At 45.4% G+C, this 21,528-nt stretch overlaps 1 protein-coding gene across 2 annotated transcripts in view; it reads right to left on the reverse strand.

The window, feature by feature from the left end:
• Nucleotides 1-21,528, reverse strand: part of ZBTB40 (zinc finger and BTB domain containing 40) — a 948,694-nt gene that overhangs the window by 241,958 nt on the left and 685,208 nt on the right. For both annotated transcript variants that reach the window (XM_069610881.1, XM_069610880.1), the window contains exon 13: nt 21,123-21,285. In XM_069610881.1, coding sequence (XP_069466982.1) covers nt 21,123-21,285 — 163 coding nt within the window. The remainder of the gene's footprint in view (nt 1-21,122; nt 21,286-21,528) is intronic.

The following is a 21,528-nucleotide window of genomic DNA, read 5'->3' on the forward strand; positions in this document are numbered from 1 at the left end:
CAGGTGTTGGCAGTAAACCCACTTGGTAGCAGTCTGCACCACCCAGATTTACATGGTAGCTGTGGCTGAGCAGTCAGACTTCCCTCAGAAGAGTTAGGCAGTATGCAAAGTATACACAATAGGCACTCAGATACAATAATACAAGCAAACACTGACCAGAGCTTTGGTATCAAAGTATATAATTATTTATTTAAAAACACACAGTTTGAAACACTCCAGCACTCTTATTGTAAAATATTCTAAACACAGTTACTATTGTAATATATACACCCTTTTTCCGTATCGGATAAGTCACAGTAAAACACCACTTATTTTCATACAGAGGTGAGCGCTTAACTAGATTGCTCTCCAATAAGTTTGTGAGAATGGGAGGGGAAAAAGACAGAATATGGAAAGGTACACCACTCTAAGATTCAGGAACACTATTAGCAAGGCAGAAGAGCAAAAGTCACTGGTGAGCCAAATACCAAAGCCTGGGCCCCCTCTTAGAGAGAGCAGAGCACAAATGCGCCCAAGATCACACAGTTACACTAGGCTTAGAAAGTCTTGCAGAGGGTTCAAAAAGAGTTTAGAGAGGCTTAGGAAAGTTTAGCCAGGGTGTCCCAGGCTAACCCAGGTTCGGAAGCCGGGGGCTAAATCTACCCCGTACAGTCGGTAGCAAGGGAAGCCAGGCGGGACATGGTACCTTAAGTGGGAAGGATCCTCCAGCGGTGGCAGTTGTTCCTGGTAGTGGGTGCAAGTTGCGTCGTCGTCCAGGGGAAGAGAAGATCTCGACTTGGAGGAAAGATGAAGGTCGTTGCACTACCAGGGCAGAAACCAGCCGTGGAGTTTTCCGGTTAAAGGTGGTACCTTTGTTTTGCGGTCGTGGTAAAAAGTGGTATCCCGGTTGCCGGGGTGCTTGGCACGGGCAAGGCGGCCACGAGGTACGTCGGGAAAGCGAAAAGACGGTGAAACTGGTTATCCCCACCAGTCAAAGGAAGAAGACTCTCCGGCGGGAGATCTCCTCTGTCGTTGGGAAAAGTGGTGAGGCAGTCCAGCAGGGCTCCACCGGTGGTGGTGTCGTGGCAGGTCGGCTCAGCTTCTCCCTTGTCGGATTCTTAGGTGCTGTGGCGACTTCTGAACCCAAAGCCTGCTTTTATGCAGCAAACCCCCATTCACTCAGCCTAGCTGTCACTCAAACATGCTAAGTGGTGAGGCCAATTAGGATGGAGTGCGACTTGAGTTGCCTAGGCAACTCAGTCCAGGGTGCCTAAATTTCCCTCCACCCCTCCTAAGTACCTCAGACAGAGTGGCACCACTTTGGAGGGCTTCTGTGGAGAAGCCCGCCAAAAAGTGGAACAAAGGGCTCGACTTGGGTTGGAGTCACAGAAGAGAACACAAACGCCATTTTAGAATCAAGTTTTGGCAAAAAATACCAACCGGAGAATTAATATTAAAGGATAGTTCCGGGACTTTTTTTTTTTATTGTCCCTACGGTTCGGCCATGTGTTTTTAAGCATAAATCGGTAGATCGTACAAAACTTTCCTATGGACCTTACCCGACTTTTCGTCCATTAACGCACTCGAAATCAGCCGCCATTTTGTGATAATCCTATCATTTCCCCCCATCGACCTGGCTCTCCTGCGTCTGCGGCACTAAATCATATCCCCCGCCCCTGAAACAGACTTTATCAAAACATTCATATTCCCCGCCTCTATCCGTGACGTGACTGTGCTGCGTAGGCAAACGCACCCAGGCGTCTTCTACGCGACTCCACACAGAACCCGGAAACCAACACAGATCAGCTCACAACACAGCGCGCCACAATTCGGAATATGAAACTGTACTTTTAAATCAAACCGCAAGATTGTAAATGTAAATTTGGTAAAGTACATTTATTTGACATCAAATGTTTATAGAATATTCAGCGATTTGCATTTTTCTTTGCTCTCGATCCAAAATAGTTCGTCTTGAGGCAAGCGATGTTCGTGTGCAGTACACAGGGTGTTGGTTTACGATAAAATAAGCTCTTCGGTCGCACTGATAATCGCATGGCTGTTCCAACAACGAGGCACTAGGCCACCACAACGGTATGTATGTTGCATCTAGCCATTAGTACCGCGTAAGGGCATACTTGTACTTGGCGATCGTCCCATAAAATGGTCAGGGTGGTAACGTTGTTCACGCGGAGAAGCAACTGGCGGTTGTAAAAGCCATCCGGCGGTGTCTGGTACTCGTGACACTGACAATAATGAAGGATGTACCTGTTTTAAAAACATAAAAAATGAAATTAGTCTCACCATCAGATCTTTATTAAAATTATTCATTTTATATATTAGGTCAGGAAATTATTTCATAGCTAGGACAGTGCAACTGGGTATTATACGTCATTTCTAGTAACCCACCCCCTCTCCTCTGCCTTTTTCAGAGCCGCCTGAGCGCCAGTGGACCACTTCGTCACTGATATGATATAATATGGCATTTGCAACGCGCCTATACACAAGTGTTTCAAGGCGTGGCGAGGCAGGGAGGGGGGGGACAAGGAGAAGACAGACAACGATCCTACTAGGCCAGGTGTCATTCAGATCGCACAAGTGTAGGGGGAAGGTAAAAGTGCAAGGGGAAGGGGAGGGGGGAAGTGGAGTACAAGGTAAGTAGCATAAAATAATAAATACATAGGGCCAGCTGGTGGCGAGTGCAAGGTAAGTGCAGAACAAGTGCTGGGAAGGGGGGGCTGTAGGATACTGAGACAGTCCCCCAGTGCAGGGGTTGACAGGGAGGCAGTGCAGGTGGAGAGTGGAAGGGCCCAGGACCGAGGTCGCAGACAGTGGACCAGTTGTAGCAGGGGAGCGGGAGAGAGAAAGCAGAAGCAAAGAGGAAGGTTTTGAGATGCTTCCGTAAAAGGAGATGGTTCTCCTCAAGATAGTGCGCGGTACAAAACAATATGCCACATAGAACGAACAAGTACAACTTAACCCGTCTTTAAAGCTACTGTATAGTAATTAAATTGCGGTATAAACTCATCTAAAGAGTTACTTACATTACATTTGCATTTTCCATTGTGTCTGTGCGTAGGGCAGCCCCGAAATACCACTCCTTCTATGCCGACGTTATTTCTTCTAATGAACGAACATTAAATGGCTTTCGTTTCAGAAATTATAATCATTATCGTTTACGTTATTGCACCACTCCCCCAAAAAGAAGTCTTTCAGGATGGTCCCGGCCTGTCAAGGTCAAATAACAATAGAACCTTATACTGAGTCGTGGACCATTCCGGCACCCGAGCAAAAAATCAAAGCAGCTGACCTTCACTTTGAACGAACACACATTCCTAGTTAGCTACATTCAGTGTAAGGCCATCTCACAGGACTTGAAATTTACACTGCATCTTTGCATTTTGTCTGCGTGCATTTGCAGCCCCAGAGAACCATAAATACGGAGACATTCTATATTTTTTGAAAAATGATTTATATTACGGTTTGGTTTAATTTAATGCGCAAATGAACAAGGTTGGATAGACACATTGCATGTACACTGAGCAATCACTTTTATTTACACATTACATAGCTACACATATTCAATGGGCCTGCGACATGAGGAGACTCCAGAGCAAAGTCACAGGTGACACCCGGGTGGTTCGCACAACTGCACGGTGAAGGGAGGGGCAAGGGTGGAGAGACACATTGCATGTACACTGAGCAATCACTTTTATTTACACATTACATAGATACACATATTCAATGGGCCTGCAACATGAGGAGACTCGAGAGAACAGACAATCAAATTACAATCATTTAAACCGTGATGTGTATTTCTCAATGAGCTCTGCTTTAGGTGGACATGGAACAGAGGCAATGTTGGGTGGCAATGCAGTTGCCCCCTGCACAGGTTCGTTCACAACTCCATGTATGTGCCTATCTAGGACATCAACAATAAGTCTCAATAAACTCATATTGTATATCCTCAAACACTGGTTTGATCACCCATTGTTTACTTCTTTTAGTGAAGGCCTTATTGTAGCGAAGCGTCCCTAAAGTTCCGGTCGTCCTACTTTGTTGACGGCCAACATTATGGTTATGTGCCAAGACCGCTAGAAGAGTCCGATTTATCATGCCCTCCATGCCAAAATGCAATCGTTTTGGCCTGTACTTTAGGCACATATTGTGGAACACCTCCAAATCTCCTGTGTGGCAGAATTCCGTGAGTCCCCTCAAATCTCTTGTTATAGTTTTATCAAATACAATCTTTTCAATGGCTTTGTGAGTGGGTGATGAAGGAATCAACCACTTCTTCTTCCGTGCCTCCTCTGTGGACAAATGGCCATGTTCACAATTGTGGAAATGTTGGTTTGTGGTCCAGCTGTGAACGTTGCTACAGTGTAGCATTACTGACCGCCATTTTTCCAGTAGAATTTCCAACGACCCTCCACATGTTTTTGAGCTCCACCAAAGATGGTTGCTGATTGACTTGGACCACTGTGAAATACCTTGCATATCTTTTTTTTTACCTGCAGCAGACATTTTTTTATTGATTGTTTTTGCAAGATGCCATACGTCAAATTGGTGATTTATATTTTTGTACTCTTCTCTCATTGTCTTGGCAATTGAAACGTGCCTGTCCGTGGCTATCAGGTCGATCACCATTCCCCGCGATTGTAGTTCTTGCAATGATGCTACAAAGCCAACTTTCTCCATGGCCACTGAGGATGTACTTTGTGACACCTGCACGACCACCGAACTCACAATTTTCTTACTTTCCATGTCCTGAAAGTGGTAGGTGCAGTACTTGGCTGAAAATCCTGGGCTGTCGCACTGTCCATCACCGGCTAGCCTGAACCGTTTGCCCGCAAATGTACTATCAATAGACATTTTTTCCATTCTCCAAGCTTCGCTAATGGCTGGAAATAGATAATCGATTTGGTATTTGTAGAACTGAGTTTTCGCAATGAAATGGATTCCCACAAACTGAAAGAAATACTCTAACTTTTTAAAACTTGAACCACTAAAAAGTGCGGCCGTTGCACAAAGTAGATTGCCTGCTGGCAGTTGCCCCAGCATGGGTTGTGCAGACCATGAGAAAGGATGATATTTTGTACAGGTGGCATGTATTTTAAGGTTAGTGCCTCGAATTGCACGAGTCACATTAATCAATGGCTCCCCACACACTTCCCCACCAACCGAATGCCCACATTTCATCCTACTAATAATATCAATCAAACAACTATCGAATACAATGAATTTGGCCTCTTTCCTTATACTGTCACTCTGCATCCCAGCTGGTTCGGCCTGTAACGTTGAGGACATGTCACTCACATGAAAGGTAGAATCGCTGATATCGTCTTCCGCTATGTTCAGTGATATTGATGGTGTTTCATTGTCGTCCACTTCATTCTCTTCCATTGCAACATCTGTTCCTTCTCCGGCGATGGGTGAATAAAACAATTTCTTCAACTTTCTCGCGGTCTTAGTTTTTGCGGGTGTGGATTCTGTGAATTGATCTCCGTCTGCATCCGAACTACCAGGAGGACATTCACTATCAATGGCTGGTGGTGGTATAGCTCCGTTGTCAATCACTTCATATTCTTCCCATTGGCACGATGCATCTCCAGTCTCAAGTCCCTGCCACAAGGTTTGACAAGCAACATCTCTCGTTCGCTTCACTGTCTGTGTAGATCTAGTTCGTACACCCACTCGCAACTAGAGGACAGATTGGAAAAGGGATGTTCAGTTTAAACACAACTTACAGTATTGAACTATTAACAGTGAAAAACAACATAATATAGTGACCAGGACACTAACCTTCTTTTGCTTTCTTTTCTTTGAAACTTTCTTGCCTCGAACTTCAACATCAGGACGCTGTTACTCCGACTCATGTGTGCATGTCTCCACTTCCTCTTCGCTGCAACGACTATATTTTCATGATAAGCACATCCATCACGCACTGACGCTCCATCGACTCCCTGAAACATAGAACTTTCATTAGTATGTATAATAATATTGAAAACACAAAATGTACTTGGGGACCAATACCCACGTACATCTCAATAGCAAAACACGAATGAACGCATTGTGTAGAACATTCAAACGACAATTATTCACGCATTGTTGATCTAGTTAGATGGAACTGTCAAGATCCATACCTCGGGCTCCGCATAGACTTCCATTGATGATATTATTGAAGATGACGCTTCAGCAACTCTCTAAAACACAGTAATTGCATTAGTATGGTTTTCTATTTTGTTAAAAAGAACATAAACTTTGTGCAGGCGTCAACGGCTCATCTAAATAGACCTGCACAAATGATCAGTTGTCTAAAATAAGTAATGGATATCGAAATATGATTCGATTTGCTCGATCGTTGGAAGTGTCACCACCCAGAGATCTGCATCAACTACTAGGGGTGATGTTCTTGTAGAAGAAGCTCTGTCATCTCCCTGAAACATAGTACTTGCGTTAATAAAGAAGGAAGTATAGCGGATGTAATCACGTCATATGATCTCGCTTGATCGAACTGTCAGTATCCATACCTCGAAATGCATAAGAACATCAAGGGACGCTGTAACTGCGGTGCACACTTCTGCAAGCTGTTGCGCCGACCCGTAACTGCATGCTCCCCCTTCTTCTTGGACTAATGCTCCATCGACTCCCTGAAACATAGGACTTTCATTAGTAATGAACACAATATTGAAAAAAGAAGACACATAGGAGGGCGACGACAGAAGGACATATCAATGGCTAAAAACGAAAGAAACATTGTGTGTAACAATCAGGCTACAAGAATGCAAGATCTGATGATCTCCATCGATGGAACTGTCCGGAAACGTACCTCGAGCATCTGAGTGACATCAACGGTTGTCATCAATGCGTTGGACTCCTCAGCATCTCCCTGAAAGACAGTACTTGCATTATTTTGGATAACAATAATTATAACTGAAAACAAAGACTAGAGGACGAGTACTAGGGTGTACCATTAGGTAAAATAATTACACAATAAATTAAAACTATTGATTTACATGCCTAAAACAAGTCAGTGGCAGAATAGCTAAGTAAGATTACCCGATAGGTGCTTGAAGTGGCTGATGACTGCAATAACGATACGGATGGAGAATCTTCCGCCTTCATATTGAGTGGATACATAAATGGGGAAATTGTTAGCTAATGCTACACACTACCGCAAGGCCGAGAGCTAAATCCGTAAACTTGACTCACCAGTGGAGGGATGTGGACGAATAGAGTGGGAATAGCGGTTGAGAGCAATTTTCGCTTCGCTCGCGGTGTGTTCTTCTTTATTAGCAATGATGTGGAGTACATGTCTGAGCTAAAGTGCCTGCTGCAGATGCGGTATCGATCACCCCTCTTGTCCGCAAAGGACTCTACTTTCAAGCTCAGACGGTGGATATCCGCAATATCGGACCCATTCTCTTATCTGATCTATTGTCTTAGGGAAAACATGCATTATAGTACCTTCAGATTCTTTATTGGTCTTTGAAGGGCAACCGCCAATAGAACAGGCAGGCATTGTGGAAAGTTCTGAAAAGTAAAGATCAACAATTCTCTATGAATACCAATGTGTTAAAAAATTAAATGACACATAAAAGGTTCAATGCAAGGTTCGTTTTGGTTCTTGGAACTATACACGTTATTCACAAGCGGATAAGTATTTGAATAACTTTAAAAAAATAGAAAAATAATTTGACTAAACTCAGAACATGTGACTAGTTCCTTGCATGTACTGTCTTAAACGAAAAGAAAACATGGATGCAATTTGATGACTACTAGCAAATAGATATAAATTAAAAAATTGGACGCACAATGATTATGGTACATGGCCTTACCTTGACGAACAAACAGTTAGATGCAGGGATCAGAGTAGTTTCTTGTCGTAGAGCAGGGAGCAGTTCACAGGTTGCAAACTGACGAGTTTGCTCGAAGTGGTCACGGAAGTTCACAGAGACGAAGAGCCGATAACCAGCACCTTCACGGGTTGACTAGCAAAGCGCAAAGAAGTTCTCATTAGAAATATGAAGTGGGTTATAAAGAATTCGAAACAGGGGTGTGTTTGTGAATGAATGACGTGAATATGTCGTGGCATTATGCGGTTTGCAGGGGGGCGTCCAGCGTGAGGGGGGATGCTTGGCAGGAGACACGGGGTCTGGAGGTAGACCTGGGAACAACAACCCATGCACTATAGACCACTTTGAAGTGTACATGGTCTTTGGCACCTCTTGGCCTTTATCGCTCCCTGACAGCTCCACTTGCCAGCGCAAGTACCCCGGTGCGAAATGCCTTTGATAGGGCGGGGGGTGGATTGGGGCGGTGGTCGTGCAGACAAGACACAGGAAGACTCGTGAATGGAGACACACTTATGTGGATTGCAGGGGGGCGTCCAGCGTGAGGGGGGATGCTTGGCAGGAGACACGGGGTCTGGAGGTAGACATGGGAACAACAACCCATGCTCTATAGACCACTTTGAAGTGTACATGGTCTTTGGCACCTCTTGGCCTTTATCGCTCCCTGACAGCTCCACTTGCCAGCGCAAGTACCCCGGTGCGAAATGCCTTTGATAGGGCGGGGGGTGGATTGGGGCGGTGGTCGTGCAGACAAGACACAGGAAGACTCGTGAATGGAGACACAATTATGTGGATTGCAGGAGGGCGTCCAGCGTGAGGGGGGATGCTTGGCAGGAGACACGGGGTCTGGAGGTAGACATGGGAACAACAACCCATGCTCTATAGACCACTTTGAAGTGTACATGGTCTTTGGCACCTCTTGGCCTTTATCGCTCCCTGACAGCTCCACTTGCCAGCGCAAGTACCCCGGTGCGAAATGCCTTTGATAGGGCGGGGGGTGGATTGGGGCGGTGGTCGTGCAGACAAGACTCGTTTGCCGCAGGGCCTCACCAAGGAGAGGCCATCTAACTGCATGTAAGAGGCAGGTTGCAGGATCTAGTACATGGAAGGCAGGGGGGTGAGTTTATAAATACCTCACCCTCCCAGGAGAATATATGGGTGCAGTTCACCCTGGAGACCCTGGATGCCTAGGCAGTTAGTCAGCAGCAGGCTGGCCTGTGGTGGCAAGGCGGCACGGGCCAGAGGGGGTCATCTCTGTACCCGGTGCCCAAAAGGATGATTTATTATGAGCAACCATATTGATTATTTACCTATAACCATGTTTTGTATCAATAAAATCCAACAGCCTTTTATTGCCAACGCTTGAACAAAGTGGTGTGGTAAGTATTTTTGTGGGAGGAGGCAAGGCCGGGAGGCTTGATGCCAACCCGCAAAATTAACATATGTATGTCTGCTGCATATGGGTTCAACGGTTATGTGGTTATGAAGGTGGGCGGCCAGCGTGAGGGAGGATGCTGGCCGGAGACATGTGGTGTGACAAGACAAGGCACAGGAAGACTATTCATTGGAGACACACTAGATTCATTTAAAAAAAAAAACACAACCATTGTTAAAATATATGTTGGGTTTTATTTTAGATCTTAATTTACATTGAACATAATTAATAAACATTACACATTGTAAAGTTCCGGTTGCAGCACATCCAGGGAAAATCCACGGTATTGTCCACTGTCGCTGGGGAAATGTTGTCTAATGGCAAGTACCGCACAGGCAGGTATTACTCTCCGAACGCGGTGTCCGAGCCTCCCGTGAAGCCACCAAGTGAAGCAACGATAGGCCACCAGCCTGTACCACCTGTGAAAAAAAAAAGATGCAAACTGTATTAAAATGACAAAACTTTCTTATAAATGTCGATTCAGGTAAAAAATGTCGTTCTGCTTTGAAAAAAATTCGATCTAGAAATTGCACAATATGGAACCAATTTACATGCGTTCGAATGATATGTAGATGTAATTTTATATGTGGGAGACGACCATGAAATAGTAGTGGCATCACTGACATCACAACCAGAGTATACTTACTCGTTACTCGGATTACGCGGACGAACAGTGCCGCGAAGTTCGTGCATAAGCACCATCATCATCCTCAACACGGTCCGTGAGAGGCAGGCTTCCCTGAACTCTGGCAGCTCGGTGATGCATTGCGGACTTGGCTCGCCTTCCGAAATGTAGGCCAAGCACCCGGAATTTTCATGGCAGCAGCAGTTCTCCTCCTCAGTTGGCATTAGCTTGCACCGATTGCACGTGCACCAGGTGGAGACGCCGTCCATGCGACATGGTCCAGGCTCTTCATCCGTTGACTGGTCCTCCCAACTGCCGTCCGAATCCCCATCGTTTTCGCGTGCTTGCCTTTCCAGTAGTTCCTCCTCGGTGTACTCTGGCTCGTCGTACATATACGGCATTATTGTAGCCATTGTGTGGTAAAGAAAGTAAAATAATTTACAGAGATGGTACAGGTGTTCACAAGGACTAGAAGCGGCGAAGGTAGCTGACCAGAGCACAGAAACGAGTCACAGAATACTCAAAGTAACACAGAGAGAGTAATGGAATCGAAAATCTGCTGCTGTGTGTTGTGAAATGGTGTGTTTATACTTATTGAGGAAAGAGGCGTCCTGCCATTTCCATGGCGACACGTCATTAGCTGAGGCGCAGCGATTGTTGACACAAAACGTGCTTTGGCGTTGGTAAATGGGCGGTACGCGTCTGCTGATGTCAGGCTCAGGGGCGGAGGATTTGATTTAGTGCCGCAAACGCAGGAGAGCCAGGTCGATGGGGGGAAATGATAGGATTTCGAGTGCGTTAATGGACGAAAAGTCGGGTATGGTCCATAGGAAAGTTTTCTACGATCTACCGATTTATGCTTAAAAACACATGGCCGAACCGTAGGGACAATAAAAAAAAAAAGTCCCGGAACTATCCTTTAATTAAATAAACGGCGGTATGTTCGAGGCTACCGTAAATAATTAAATAAAGGTAGTAGCCTAAAACAATGGGAAATCCCATAGGAAAATATTCGCGGTTGAATATAAAAAGTAGTATCCACTGCCACCAGCCAAAACTCGATCAGGGGGGACGGAGACGTGCCCCCTCGACTAACAGACCCTGGGGCAATTGAATTGCCCCAGCCAGTACGTCCACAATATGATGGTTTGTACTGGTTCTGTTCAGAATTTAAGACTAGTAAAGTCAATGGTGACTTTACATGCCCTGGGAGACAGTAGTCAGTCCTAGGGTATGGAGTCTATACTGGGGGTCACTATGACACCCCTGTGTCACTGCACTGAGGGTGCTGTGTAACACACATCACAAAAACAAATGAAGCCCTATGGAGTAAAAGACCCCATAGCCCATTAAACACATCTAGATTAAAAGAAACACACTCAACTCATGCCCAAGAGTGAGGGTAAAAGAGTCTCACTCTTGGCAGGAGAAAAAAATAAACCGCAAAAATCCAGCAAAGCTGCTGGGGGACTCACTAGGTTAGGAAATTCAGCCTAAACAGAGAATTCTCCCTAACAGCGACCCCGACGGAAGCAGACTTGTGGTGCTTGGCCTTGTGTTGGGCCCCCATGGATGGAGCGCCCTCAAAGGACTTAGAAGCCCGCTCAGGTGGGCTGGATCCACAAGAGAGATGCCCCTGTGAATCACCCGGGCTAGAGGCCCTAGTCTTGAACCACGCCGCCAACTAGGCGTGTCGATCCTGCACTGTGCGCTTGGTGAAGCCAGAGCAGATCTCACAATCTTCTTCTTTATGCGCTGAATTGTAGACAATACAGGCACTGGGAATGCTTGTCATCCGAAAAAACATTCTGCAAACCGCAGCTGGTGAACAGCTTGAAGAGTGACTTCTCCGACATGATCCGGCGCGGTGTAGCCATGACGACTTCTGTAAGCTTCCAAGAACACTCGATTTCTGCCCTTGAGGGGCGATGAAAGATGCTGAAGACGGGTCCCCGTTAATCGGAAGAGTAAGCGATGGAGCATACAGGCTCAATTGAACCGAAAACACTTTTCCTAGCAAAAAATGAGAAAAAAAGGCAGAAAGCTCGAAGAGCGAAATGCAAGGACTCAACACTTGAGCATGCTTTAAAAATGGCTGCGGAGGAGGGCCTTAGGTAGAGGGCAGTATCACCCAGACCTCAGTGATTGGTTTATAGGAGAAAGAGAGTTTAGAAATGAAACTGAAATTGTTTTTTCTTTTACCGAGGATTCCCAGCCTGACGCCAGGGAATATTCATGAGCATGTGAATCCATGCCAGGCCACATGCTGGAGAAATGAGAACAAGGACCCTTTACAGGATCCATCTACTCGGGTGTTAGAATTGTGTGTTGTTCCAGCTAAGTAATTGTCATACCTACAGGTATTCCAAAAAGAAACTGCAAAAACCTTGCCACCTCATCGCCCGGAGGATTGTGCCATCGAAGTCCTCCCAGACACCTTGCCGCCTTTCAGTAGGATGTTTATTCTTCTCTCTGTCAGAAAAGGATGCTCTTAGAGCCAACCTGGATGAAAACCTGGCCAACTGACTGATTAGGGACCCTACCTCTTCAGGAGGGGCCTCTTTTCTTTTTGGCTAAAAAGGATACCACAGAACTTCGTCCCTGCATCGATGATCGCAGATTGAATAAAATCACTCAGAAAGACAAGTACCCTCTACCATCGATTCCCGACATCCTAGAGGCCGGCCGTGGTGCATGCATCTTTACCAACTAGACCTCATGGGGGCATAACATTTAATTTTTGTTAAAAGTGGCGATGAGTGGAAACTGCCTTCAGGACTCCATTTGGGCATTTGGAGTACTGTGTTATCCCACTTGGACTCTCCAACGCCCCAGCAGTTTTCCAAAGATTTATGGACCATTTATTTTCTGATCTGTTACAATATTCTGTCATTGCCTACCTGGACAATATTTGGTCTACTAGAAAAACCCTGAAGAACATCAAAGACATTTAGCAGAAGTCCTACATTGACTGGAAGAGAACCAACTAAAAGGCAAAACCTGAGAAACGCTTGTTCGATGCCACCTCAGTCACTTATTTAGGAAATATTTTTTCCTCCAATGGCATTGCGATTGATCCTCGAAAAATACATGCAATACTACATTGGAAAGCTCCTACATCAGTTAAGGGCATACAACAGTTTCTAGGACTGGCAAATGTCTACAGAAAATGTATCCCCATATTTACCTCTAACCTCCCTGCTCAAAAAGAATCATCCTTTTATTTGGGTTAAGGACGTAGAGGGAGCTTTGCAATCCCTCAAACAGGCCTTTACTGAAGCCCTGATTCTAGCTCAGCCTGACATCTGGAAGCAATTTCTAATGGAGACAGACGCCTCTGATAGGGCAGTTGGAGCTGTTCTCAAACAACATCAAGATGACCAAGAAGAGCGTCCAGTCTTATTTTTCTAAAACGTTTCAGATTCTGAAAGAAACTACTCGGTTTTGGAAAAAGACAACAATTACGACTGCATAAACAGTCAACGGGCCCGCTGGGCCCATTTCTTTTCCCAGTACCGTTTCTTGCTGACTTGCATCTCAGGAACAAAAAATGTGGTGGCAGGTGCCTTGTCTCTCTGGGGCCAATTACATGGACCTTGCTTACAACTAGAAACAAATTTTACCAACTACCACCTTTGTTTTGTGCATCGAAAGGGCCTTACACAGAATACAACAGGAACTTCTGAAAAATTCCCCAACACGTTTTCTGTGACAGGTGGCTACAAGTCCGCAGAGACGGGCTGCTCCTTAAAGAAAACCGACTCTTTGTTCCCTTACATTATGTACGTTTTAAAACACTCCTGTTGCAGGTCATAGGGGCGTCAAAACCACTCTTGAAAACATGTCTAGATGATTCTGGTGGCCTGGAATATGAAAGGACATATCAGTATATGTCTACCTGTCCAGTATGTGCTAAAGTCAAAATACCAAGACAATAACCAGTGGGTTCTTTACTTCAAGGAGAAGCCTCAACAAGACCGTGGCAGTTGATCTCGGCTGACTTCATAGTGGAACTACCACCTTCTGATGGAAATACTGTGATTATGGCAATGATAGATCCATTCACCAAGATGGCTCATTTTACCCTGGTGCACAAATCGCCCTTGGCGCCGCAAATGGCCAACATTTTTGTGAAAGAGATCTTCAGGCTACATGGCATACCTGAATGTATCATACGAGGCAGATGCCCACATTATACCTCTAAATTCTGGTCCCCTCTCTCTCTGAACAAAATCGGTATACTGCAGTATCTTCAGGTTATCATATAACGGCCAAACGGAAAGGATTAACCAAACCCTTGTGCAGTACGTACCGTGTTTTGTGTCAGTTACGCAAGATGACTGGCTGCAATTGTTGCTGACCGCTGAATTTTCTTACAATGACTCCTACCACACTTCTATTGGGAGGAGTCCTTTCCAGTGTGCTTATGGCTTCCATCCTAAATGGATACCTGGTGTGTTACCTTCAGACACCGCCTCCCGCTCTATTGAGGCGTTTTTACTTCATCTACAGAAGATTCAGAAGTCGGCAATAGAACATTTTGCCCAGGCCAGAATGAAGATAAAGAAATACGCAGATTGAAAAAGATCAGCCACTGTCGACTACAAACCTGGGGATTAGGTCTGGCTATCGGACTGTAACATGCCTTCTCACCTAACTTCTGAAAAATGTTCTCCATGCTATTTTGGACCTTTTTCCATCCAGAAGGCCATCAATCCCATTGCCTTCCATCTCTTCCTACCCACATCTTGGAAGCGTATCCATCCTATATTCCAATCTTCTCAACTGATATACATTTCTGAGGATACCTTACATCCTACTTACAGTAAACCCCGTCCTGTGTTGAAAGAACAGGAGGAATAGGATCTGTCATTCTATGATGAGCCATGGTAAAGTGCAGTATTTCATTGATTGGAAGGGTTATGCTCCCTGCGATCGCACCCGGGAACTGGTTCGCCGTTTCCATTTTAACCATCCAAATAAGCCTGGTCCCTTGAGGCCTGGATAGGGGCATGATGCCAAATTGCATTTCCTTTTTGTACCATTACAAACTGTTTGCACCTTTCTCAACATGGCTTCCGCAGGTTGCCAAGCAACCTTCCAAGTTGCCCGCCACAAAATTCCGGTTCCGGTCATGACACACAGTGACTGCAGCACCAAGCGCCAAGCAACATCAACAGTACAAGAGGCTCCAAGTTCGGTAAGGCTGTGCGTTGCAACTTCTCTCCCTGTTGCCTTGAAGCTCAGTACTTCCCTCTCATGATCCTTGGTCCTTGTTCCTGCTGTTACTCCTTGTCTACTCTCGCTCTCAGTCATCCTTCTTTGTGCTTCGGTGCTGTAGCTTACCTTTCCTTACCCCCTTTCTTACCTGCCTCCTGTATCTTCTGCTTGCAATCCCGCCTTGCTCTAACCTTATCAGTTCTACGTGGGATGCATTCTGTGCTTTTAAACACCCTGAAGGATTGCCAAAAAGCTACAAGAAGAGGTTTTTTTCCCCATAAGGGATTTTCCCTCTATTTCAGGGCTGCCTTGAGGCAAGGCCACTGTTTCCTTCCTGTGGCCTCAGGGGGCAGGGTGGCTTCCCGACAGGACAGGCACTACCTCTTCCCTGAGAGAAAACCCCAGAAACCTCAGGTAAGGCGCAAACCTGAACACAGGTTCGATCCCCGGGTCCGCGCTTAGAAACCTCTGGGTATTAAGCGCGTTATAAATAACCTATCATATCATACATGCACAGACCCACACCAGCGACTGCATCCAAGAGTTGAGCATATAATTCACCACACTGAAGACACCCACGAGGATGAGACTGTTACCGGGCTGTGCAGTGGTCAGTTTGTGAACCTGGCTTCCCGTGTATGCTGGGAAGCCCCAACAACTAGAACATTAAAATGGTTTGTGGATATAGGGGACCGTTATCGCTGGGACCTGGAAGTCCCATGCCGTATAGCAGGCATGTCCCAACACAAGGGTCAGGCGGAGTCAGGCAATTACACACACCTGACTTCCCTTCCCTTTAACCATAGGGATAAAAGGTGTAGCGCGAAAGTGCACTCCGAGCAAGGTGAAACGCATGAAGAAGCAGTTATTCCAGGACAACAGTTCAAACGGAGGAAAAAGGAAGTGAAACCTGAAAGAACGAGGAGGGAATTGCCCTTGCCCTTTTCAACCTAGACGCACAGAGCATCCGAGAAGGGAAACTTAAGACTGGTAATTGCAGCTGGCGAATGGTGCGAAGGATGTCAGTGGTACATGGAACCCTCCCGCACTGATAGCCAGGGCGGGGAGAAGCGGTTGCCATCGTGGTACCGTCCTTTACTCCACAAGCAGGAGACGCCAACAGAGTTCGGTACAGTCGGTGAGTCGGAAAGTGCTGATAATAAATGGGACTGTGTTGGGCTTAAGGTGTGAAGAGCAACATTGTATGAAGAAAGAAGACTAAAGGATAAAGATCTTTTGTAAGCAAAATGGGTATCAGAGTGGTCTGGCGTCACGTGGGCGCTCATTCGAAGGACTCTGGCTGATGCCTCGCTCCTGAACAAGGAGGATATGTTGGACTGAGAAATCTAAGTGGTCATATGAGGGTCAAGCCCAACCCTTTGTACAGTCGAAAGTCTTCACTTATTGTTGCAACTACAAGTATCAAAAGGCCCTAGCAGAGGCCAGCGTGAGGTGTCGAGGTGGTCATACAAGGGTCGAGCCAAAACCCTTGTACAATCGAACATCCTTGGCACGTTGCAGGACTCTTTGAGGAATATGAAAGTGTAAACCGGATTAAGGGGAATGAATCCCGCATTGTGAGAAAACTAAGTGAACAGTGTTATTTTGGCAAATGTGTACCCGGGTGAGGGATGCCTGCAAATTAGGGTGAAGAGTAATACACCTGTGAACATTGTGACGACAAACGTGAACCTGACTGAGGTTCACAGCGAGTTGTTGGTCTGAGTCCGACTGGGGGAGGCGAAAGTTGGGAGAAGGATCAGAGCCCGGCTGTGGGTGAAGAGTAATCGCCCGATGTGAAGTTTAGCAGAAGGAACTTTTGTTTGATAATGGCATATCATGCCCTCTGAAGCAAGAGACTTTCATGAAAGAGACTTGGAAAAAGAAGTGTAGTGTAGGCTTGCGTTGCATAGGGCTGTGTAAGCCGTGGAATGCTGGTCAGCCTGGAACCATGTGTTCCCTCAGGGTTCCAGGGACTACAGTTGCAGATTCAGGATGGGAGATGCTGCTGGAAAGATGCCTATACTTTGACTCTTCCCATTATTTCCGGCCTATACCCTGTAACCATAATGAAGCACTTACGTTTTGTACTTACCAGCGCCTGCGTCTTCAATGCGTCCTGTCAATTTTCTTGGACTCCGACCCTACAAGAAGGTCCTGATATTGAGAAAAGGAACTGTAACTTTGTGCCGGGGAAGCCCAGGAGTGTGCTGTGCTCTAGAGTCCCACATTGTCCCGTGCTAAAAACGTGGGGAAGGGAGACCCCCGGCCATAACAACCTGACTGATCATTTTTTAAACGCTTCTTTCTTTTCTTGTGAACATTATCCCACACTTTTGTAGCATAGCGGTAAGGATTGGTAATAGTTTTTTTTAGTATAGGCCCCGTTTATTTGACTAGACTGCGCTAGGACAGTATTATTATGTGATGGTCGTAGCTTGCTCCCATCTTAGATTTAGGTTTAGATTAGGTGTTTCTCTCACCCATTTTTACAGTTTAATAAACACCCTTGAACTGTGATCACTTGTGTCTGTCTTACTTTGATACCATGCCTTCCTTACAACCCCCAGCTCACCCAAAGTGTGTCTCAGTGCTCCACCTTTTATAGTGACAGGGAGTGTTAATTGGATTGAGGTGTGGGTGGTTGAAAAGGGAGGCCTGAGCCTGCCTGTCCTTGTTAATGGGACAAGATGGAGATTGCCCATAGGAATCCATGCTACATTGGCCCCTAGAGGCAATCTTCATAGCTCTGCTCCTCTTCTTCTCTTCGTCCCAGTGGTTTTGGAAGAAGGCAATGGGGAGGAAGTATGGGATTTGTAGTTTTCCTGAATGATGGAGAGAAATTTCTTTAAGTTTTTGTCAGGGTGAAGGGGGTACATGTGTGGTTGTAGGTGAATGGGTTTCAGATGATAATGTCCCATAGTGACTGTGGGGGTGTCGGATAGGTATGTAATTCTTCTCCTACACCTCCCTTTAATGTTAATACCTGTTAGAATTGGGGAGTGGGGTCACGGGACAGGATTCATAACAACCTATAAAAAGGTGGAGGAAGTGTCAGGTAGGGGTTGATCGGAAAGGGGGGGAATACCACATTCCTCCTGAGGGCATTCCTCCAACTGTCCCCAAGGACCCCCTGGACAGGTGATCCTCCTGCACTGGCCCACCCATAGGGTCTGGTTCTGAAGGCGATGGCCAGCACAGGCCACCTGAACCCTGAGGTTCATAAGTGAGAAAGCCCTCCGGTTCCTCACAGGCTCCAGTCTGAAAGAGAAACAAAAGGATACAGTCCGAAGAAGGCACCTCACCACTGGCGCTCTGCTATTGACCTGCAGGCTGTAGTAATTTAGCAGTTTCTTCAATATGAATGCATAACATGATCGCAGCCAGAGCCGGGCCCTGTCACAATGACCAGTGGTGAAATCTAGGGGTGCTGGGAGGCAGCACCAGGCAAGTACCACCTGCCGCGTCCGTCCCCACACCTCTTCTGGTCCACTCTGCGTCCTCACCAGCAGTCATGGATGACCGCAGCAGGACCCTCAGTTTGCAGGCTCCAAGGTGGGGCAATTCCTCCTTATTCTTTCTCTCCACAGTGGTCACTTCAATTCACCTGGCCCGTCTCTATCTGGGTGAGAAATGTGCCTTCTACTGGGCCTGCGCTCTTGCCCCAAGTCTCCAACATCCTCCCACAGGAGACCCCCATGTAGGCAGAATGTCAGCTTCAATATGGCTGCAACAGCAATTAGCTGACTGTGCTATATGCCACAGTGTGCCTACCTGGTAAACCAACTTCGTGGCATGCAAAAAAAGTAGGGAAATGAAGGAGTTGTTGGGTTTTCACCAGAGCTCTGCTCCTTCGTGGCCGCATTGATCCAAACCTCCACCAAATTAAAATAAAATAGCCATTCCCGGCATAACATACGCCGTTCTAGCATATCTTAAAGGTCAATATCGGTCGGTAATGCATAGGGTCACTTCTGTCCCCATTCTTAAATATCGAGATTATCACCGATCACTTCCAGGAAGGGGGCGTCAATCCCAGTGACTTATTAATGATCATTGAAAAGGTCAAACGTATAGGTAACAGTCTTCTTTGGAAAGGCCTATTTCTATCAGATGGAATGAGAGGTATGCACGGTATAAGAACAGTATCTAAGTTCCATCGATTACTGGGCCTCTATGAGGTGTCTTTTTAGACACGTAATTGTCAACCCTGTTCCACTGCAGAGAGAGTCCCTGTGATGGCATAAGATTGTGCAGTAGCATAATTACAGCACCTACATTCAGTTTTAGGTCATGAGGAGGCATTCATCCTACAGCGTTTCGCTATTTAGAGATAAACGTTGAGCTGCTAATTAACTGTTCATTGACACTGCAACCCACTGTGCCCTGTGTGAAGAGAAGATGGTGTGGAACGCAGTAACTTGAAATTATTCTGAATATTTGCCATAGTGGCAGGTGAAGATGACCACGTAGAACCGTGCTCATTCTGTTTGTTGAAATGTTAGCTGTTGTTGAATTTGAAGGGCACACAGGTGAAGTTTGCCATTTGAACAGCAGAGGGCAACCTATCACTGATAAATTGCATCAGCTGAGTACAGAAACATACCTAAGCCTTTTATACATATAGAAAGATACAGAAGACATTTCTGCAAACCAATAAAATGAAGCATTCCTGTGCTTTGTTTCTCCCAAATGCCTCCGGCTTTTTAGGTTAGACTGTGCGCCTTACTAAAAACTGTATATTTTCCCCATAGGAAAACCAAAACAAAAAAAGTTTTAAAAGAACACCTTTTTTACACAATCTTTTGAATGGTTGGACGCATTTGCACCAAATATGTATTTTGGGCCCCGGGCCAAAACATTTTTTGTTAGCTGATGCACCCAACGGTTAAAGGTTATTAACCACAGGAGGTTTACAAATCCACTGGCTGAGACTTTTAACTTTAAGTAAAGGGCGACAACTATAGCGCTAGGCACAAAAAATGCATTGGCCATGTAAAAATATAAAAGTAACAACAGAGTCATTCCCCTCCAGGAATACTGCTGCATCATTAAGAGTCACAGCTAAAAAGGAGGGAGGCTCCATTGAAGTCTAATAGAATTTCAGAGACGATGATTTACCCGAGATGCTTGTATATACTACAGCCTCTCATGAAATGTGTATCTAGATGAATATGGAATTATTCCGACCATTTTCTTGAATTAAAAAGGTAGCTAACGGTATACGATTCTGCATATAATGTTCAGAGGAGAATTACCTAGCATTTCGGTGCTGGACAGACCTTGTGGGTGGGACCAGACTGATAAGCAAATGGCTATTTCTCCTCTCTGAAGGGTGCAGTGAGCTAAAACGTGGTTGTAGACCCTCATGAGCGGAAGAAATTCCATAGAACACGGTATTTGACCCATGTACGTTTTCAATCTAAGGGCTACAACCGTCTTGTTTAATACATTCTCTGTTAAGTAAATCCATTTGTGTATTCATAATACACTGGGTTACTGTTCATTCACTGAACAAATAGCTTGGGATGTAGCCTGAAACCAAGAATTTAGCCTTTGCATCTGCTCATTTAAAATTTGGTAACATTCGTTTTTCAGTTAAAGACAGAAATAACTTTTTTTTGTTCGACAAGTAATATTTTGATAATGAAAAAAAATGAAAGAAGCTTGGGTGCCCCACTTGGAAGAACATACAGTCCTGAATTATTCCACCAAGCTTTAGGTTACTTTAAAACGGTAGCTTCCAATGTGATGAAACATTACTAAGATATTGTAATGTACCTAGCTAGTAAAGATGCAATGTAAAAAAAAAAAAATGATACCATGAATTAAAACACCAAATCTACTGCCAGTATTGTATGGAGTTCCAGAAAGACCAGATAAAGAAAAAAAAGAAGAAAAAAACATTGTACCACTACTACCAATTCCTACATAACACTTGTTCACCAGTCTCATTTCAAATCAGTTTGGATGTAGAAGGCGTACATCTGTGGGGGTCAACATTCCTACTCACCTGCATGTTCTGCCTTGACATGTGTCTGAAGGGCTGTGGCGGTGGAAAAGCCTTTGTCGCAAGAGATGCATAGTAGGGAAGTGAACTTCGAGGACCTGCGATTTTGAGCAGCAAAAATATCTGGATGGTGGGTGCGATTGTGATACCATAAACCGGATAATTGCTGAAAGGATGCAAGAAAATTCATGAATAATCTCAGAGAAAAAAAATGGAAAATGCAAGGCTGTGCGAGAAAATACACGTGTGTTAAAATCCCTGAAACCCCACCCCACCGACCCCTCCGTGCCCCCCAAGTCGAAAGAGGTCACTTATGATGTTGCGCACGACACAGAAAAAACAATGGCCTTCTAGATTGCAATCAGATACCAAATGTTGGTTCATATTCTACTCTTCCCATTAAAGGCAT

Source organism: Ambystoma mexicanum, chromosome 8, assembly GCF_040938575.1.
Source record: "Ambystoma mexicanum isolate Mex_15411 chromosome 8, UKY_AmexF1_1, whole genome shotgun sequence".
Classification (NCBI taxonomy): domain Eukaryota; kingdom Metazoa; phylum Chordata; class Amphibia; order Caudata; family Ambystomatidae; genus Ambystoma; species Ambystoma mexicanum.